General features: G+C 39.9%; 1 protein-coding gene across 1 annotated transcript in view; it reads right to left on the bottom strand.

The window, feature by feature from the left end:
- Positions 1–432: 432 nt before the first annotated feature.
- Positions 433–5,016, bottom strand: part of mfsd4aa (major facilitator superfamily domain containing 4Aa) — a 28,353-nt gene continuing 23,769 nt past the window's right edge. The window contains exon 10 of the mRNA XM_041783943.1: positions 433–3,126. Coding sequence (XP_041639877.1) covers positions 3,074–3,126 — 53 coding nt within the window. The 3' untranslated portion in view covers positions 433–3,073. The remainder of the gene's footprint in view (positions 3,127–5,016) is intronic.

Raw genomic sequence — 5,016 nt, 5'->3', positions numbered from 1 at the left:
CATTGGGCCTCCAATTTCCACATAAAGTGACTACGCCGCGATCCGCTGGCAAATCGTACTGCAGAGCAAATCACTCCCTCTCTAGTCTATCAGAGCATTTTCACAGCAGGCGCTCCAGACCGGCAGCAACGCATCCCTGGAGCGCCACCCTGCTCAGCTTAATTCTAGATACTCTGCAGGTCTATTTTCAGCACTGGCCACTGCCAAACTGCATCAATTCCTGTCGATCAGAAAGCTCCAAACAGGAAGTGACAAGCGTAGAATATCCAGTTCTTTCAAAATACAACACAATGCATACACTCCCAATCACAAATCATCACAATACCAACATTATGTCTCATCCTGCAGCGAGAGCACCAAGAGGTCAGTGGGTCACAGAGCTACAATGGCGCCATTGATGTGGAAAAGTTCACTTTTGAGGACATTTAGCCAAAGAATTCTACATAAACCCACAGATCCTTTAAGCAAACATTAACCTTTTAACTTCCTAATGTACTCACCCAATGGTGGAAGCAATAATATCACGGACTTATACCAGAATGGATGATAAATGAACCCCAAAAAGGTCGAATAGTGCACCGTTGACATACTGTTCCTGTGTGAACTTGCAGTTCTCCCATGATCTCTGCCCACTGATCAGGGGTGCACGCCATGGCCCACTTCCAGTGGGTGAGGTCGCTTGCCTTTGGTCGGAGCGAACCCGTGGTGCTTCAGAGGCTCAGAGCGCGGCACAGTTGACCTATGTGGAAATTGGGGGTTATAGTGCAAACCACTCCAGAGTATGAGACTGTGTTGATTTTTACAAGTCTTCTCCATTTTTGTGCATTTAATGATTGGGATAGATACTTTAGAGATGTACTAGGGCTTATATGTCTTTATTTAGTGGACTTTGGATCATCTAAGAAACTGGGAAAAGAGAGACTAGAGAGGGGGAAATGACGTGCAGGTAAGGAGTCACGGGCTAGTTTTGAACCTGGGCTGACCATTGTGTAAACAGCCGCTTCTGTACTAGTGCCCAGGATGGATATGGATGCCAGGGCACCAGTGGACGACTGTCCCTGTCTGATATTACAGCATTGGTGCAGTTATTTTGAGCATTCAAATCTTAGAGATCAGCCTCAACCTTTGCTTAGCCTTATCCACCTGAATTATATCACTTAACCCTGAGGTCTTCAGAAACTTCCCGGAGAACTGAAGCGCCTCTCAGCCATAAAGGCCCCAAACCTGTCTCGACTATCAGCCATAAGAGGTTTACACCTGTTTTAAATGACAAGAAGCCATAAGTCTGAGACACAGACTCAAGACGTAGGTCCATATTTCTATGCTGTTTAATGTGCGTCACACATGTTTACATGATACTTGGATAGAACACATTTCAGTGTTTTTACCCAAGTGTCCCTTTTTAACACAGGGAGGGATGACCAGTGAATCTAGCTTGTTCTCACACATTCGCCCCGACAGCCTACAGCCCAGTGTAATTGTTCATTTGAAGGTGCCTTACCACAGCCAAGCCCACGTTTGTCTCTGGATAGTGGATGAAGCTCAATCATTAAAACTTTCACAGGAGTAACCGTATACGACAGAACTTATTTAAGGCCATATCTCTGTACAGACCAAATCACAGCCCTAGCAGTTTGAAGTAAAACTTCCAGGGATGTTAAAGTGCTGCAGTGTTCTTCAGGATGCATAACTGTACATACAGACATCAACACAAATTAATCTAAGCAGGCGGCGTCTCTTTCTAACCTGCTTACATGTTTGTGTAAAAACAAATTTACTCAAAAAAAGTATATACATATATCTATAAAACCTGTCTTATTATTTTTGTGTAATCTCCCTTTTTCCTGTAATACTGATACGATTTTAAGATTAATTTTTATTTTTGTAAAGGCCAGATATTTAGATGTCAACTATTTGGGTTTTTTGTGTAATTGTGCATATGTTTCTTTCTGTTGTGTATTTGGGAGGGCGCTGCCCTGCTGTGGCGTCGGCTGTTTTTAGGAATCAAAGCCTTACGGGGGAGACATCTGAATCTATGTTTTGTATTAGAGTGTTTTGATATGATGTTGCTATTGTACATGCAGATGTTGTGATGGGACGTTTGCACTTAAACTTGGGGGTTCCTGTAGTATTGGATTGTGTCACTTTTTAAAGACGCAGATTTCCTCTTTGATGAAATGTTGTTGATTTGTGCTTACTGAGAAATGTATATTTTCCCAAAGGGAGGAAAAATTTATGAACATGCACTTGGCATTTTATACAGTAAATCTTATCTTTTCAGTATAGTAAAAGATTTACAATAATTTGTAATCAGGCACTACCATACAATATTTATTTATATGAATTAAAAGCCATGCAGAATTGGTTGCTTCTAATGCATTTTTGCATTAAGTTTGAAAAGCTCTAAAGAAGAGATGGATATTAACCCTAGAGCCCATTTAAACTTTTCCTCTCCATCAAGTCTTTGGACTTGCTGTGTTCATATCTTGTATCATTTGATGTTTTTGATTTTTCACTTTAAGATTAAGGTCTTGTTTTAAAGTAATCACAGTTCCTGCTTTGTTTTGTCCAGTTTTCTGTTTGTTGTATGCTTTTGTAAATGTTTACAGGCTACTTGTCTTAAGTGGCGTATTGATGTATGAGAGGTGTAGAGGGAATGTTTATCATGGATAAGGCAGGTGAGACCAATAATAAAGACCTCTAACAACAGCTTTGTGCTCTGTCATTACATAATTTCTTATTTACAGTATTTCAAACAGTTTAATTCTACCATCATTCTTAATGGTAGCACTTACATCTGATTCATACTTTCACAGTCCCATTTAGAAATCCATAGTTGATAATCAAAGTGTAGTTGGAATCAACCTACAGCAGCGAAAGGTGCAGATTTAAGTTAATTCAAGTAACATGATCAGAGAGCTGCTTGATCATCAGGCTTCTGAATTTTCAGAAAATTGTTCAGTTGGAGTTTGTCAGATGAGATTTTTGTTCCCATAGTCTCTTCGTTGTTCACAGGAGCCCTCCGTCATTGGTCTCCTCCTATCTTCCCCTCAGTCTCTCATGGATCCTCAGATCAGGAGCCTCCACTCTTTGGCTTGTCTTCCATCTCTGTGTATTCTGAAAAGTCTGAAAGGTTAAGAAAAAGTAGATTATTGATTAGGATGCGACAGATGACTGCGTTGCCAAACAGAAGAGAAAAACTCATTCTAGTTCTGTTCTGTGTCTGCTTTACATGAGTTTCATTTACTGTACACAGTGTACTGTCGAATTCTCTCTGGGTGTTGTTCTCGAGGATCATGCCTGAGCTAACAAGCTGAATACAAGTTGTGTACCCCAACGTGCATCTAAAACCAAGAAGGTTCAGTGAGATTGTGAAGGATTATCACAGGAGATCCTACAGTCACACTGAACTTTTAAACAGACTTAAAGACCCTGTAAAGTGAAATTCAAAAACTGTCTTAACACACTACTTATGTTGGAATAAGGTTGCTGTAAACATGAAAGCACTGAGATCTACATGTGACTGAATTATTAAAGTTAAGTAAAGAAAGTTTTTCGCCTCTTTCCTGGCTGGGTTTAATTTGGGTAGGCAAATATGTGGACTGGCAAGATAATGGTGTTAGTGCTTTCTTCCAGTCAGGTTGAAGTATTTTTTTAATCTGAGAGGATTGTGTTTCTCCTGAGTGGGCTTCAGCAGTTCTATCGACACACCCACACCATCCTGGAACAGATTTTCTGCCACATACTTCATGATTTTCAAGCTTCACCAATATTCACCAAAATTCTCTCTGACAGAGGAAGATGTTCTCGAGGCACATGTCTGAGCTAGGGTTTAAGAGATGGGCTCTTATCTGTAACTAAAGTGTGGGCGAGTGAGCCTCCCCTTGGAGAAGATCATTTATCCCGTGGCCTCCCACCCCAATAAAAATATGATTAAAATTTAAACCATATTTTTAAACATTTGTTTAATCTGTAAACATTTTGATCTTTAACATTTGAACAGTGTTGATACTTTGGTTTGATTATTTATTTAAACATCCATCTTACCCTGACAACCAGCTATTTGGTTTCAGTAATTAGCTTATTGCCAATACCACCTGATTTTTATGCTCTGCACTCTCTAATTTAACAGGAACCATGAGTTTGCATAAGAGTAGATCATCACCTTCAGCCCTGCCTGGTACTCACTTTTGATCATTGTTGGTGCCAAACACCTACAACACCTACAGTGTTTAATGGTGCTAAATGTCTCAGTTACCCTGAGTGACTAAAATTCCTTTTTATTTCCTATCTAAAAATTCACCTGACTCTGTGCTTTAACTCAGAATGACCCCAGGGTTTACACAGCCTTTTGCTATCATTAGCTTGCACATCTTTGCAAATTAAACAGCATCAATGTTGAGCATCATCAGGACCACTGCAGGAAAATCCTTACTTAAATAGTCGACTCCAGTATAGTCTCTGTAGTAACTATTAATCTGTCCATTTCTCCCCACACACAGCAAAGTTGGTAAAACAAATCACCCTTTTTTCTGGTTTAGGGGTCCACACCTCCTCTGAAGTCCTGTGGTGCCCCCCGGGGGAGGCCCAGCTCACACTTTGAAAACCACTGTTTTGCACTATTAGAACTGCCCTCTGCTGGACATTTGAGAGAATACAGGCTACCTTTACAAACCATGCTACATAAACCTGTCACGTCCAGTCTAGAGCAGGGGTGTCAAAGTCAATCACAGACTCAAGATCTAATTTGAGGGCCTAACAGGGTCCACATTCAACCAAACTGTTGACCTCAATTTCACCAGTAATACATTATGGGTCAAAAGTTAAAAGCAAAAAGGCTCATAATCTGAGATAAAAAAGTCAAAACATAAAATTAGATGTTAAAATAGTACTTTAAAAAGGCAAATATATTAAAAGGGAAGTCACAATCATGTTTTTAAAGCAAAAATATGACTTTCAATTGAAAATGGCGCACCTAAAAGGTCAAAATTTGAGAAAAAGGTTGAAATTATAAAT

This window comes from Cheilinus undulatus, linkage group 3, assembly GCF_018320785.1.
Source record: "Cheilinus undulatus linkage group 3, ASM1832078v1, whole genome shotgun sequence".
Classification (NCBI taxonomy): Eukaryota; Metazoa; Chordata; class Actinopteri; order Labriformes; family Labridae; genus Cheilinus; species Cheilinus undulatus.
Note: the sequence above shows the minus strand (reverse complement) of the source record. Positions and strands in the feature narration are given on the sequence as shown.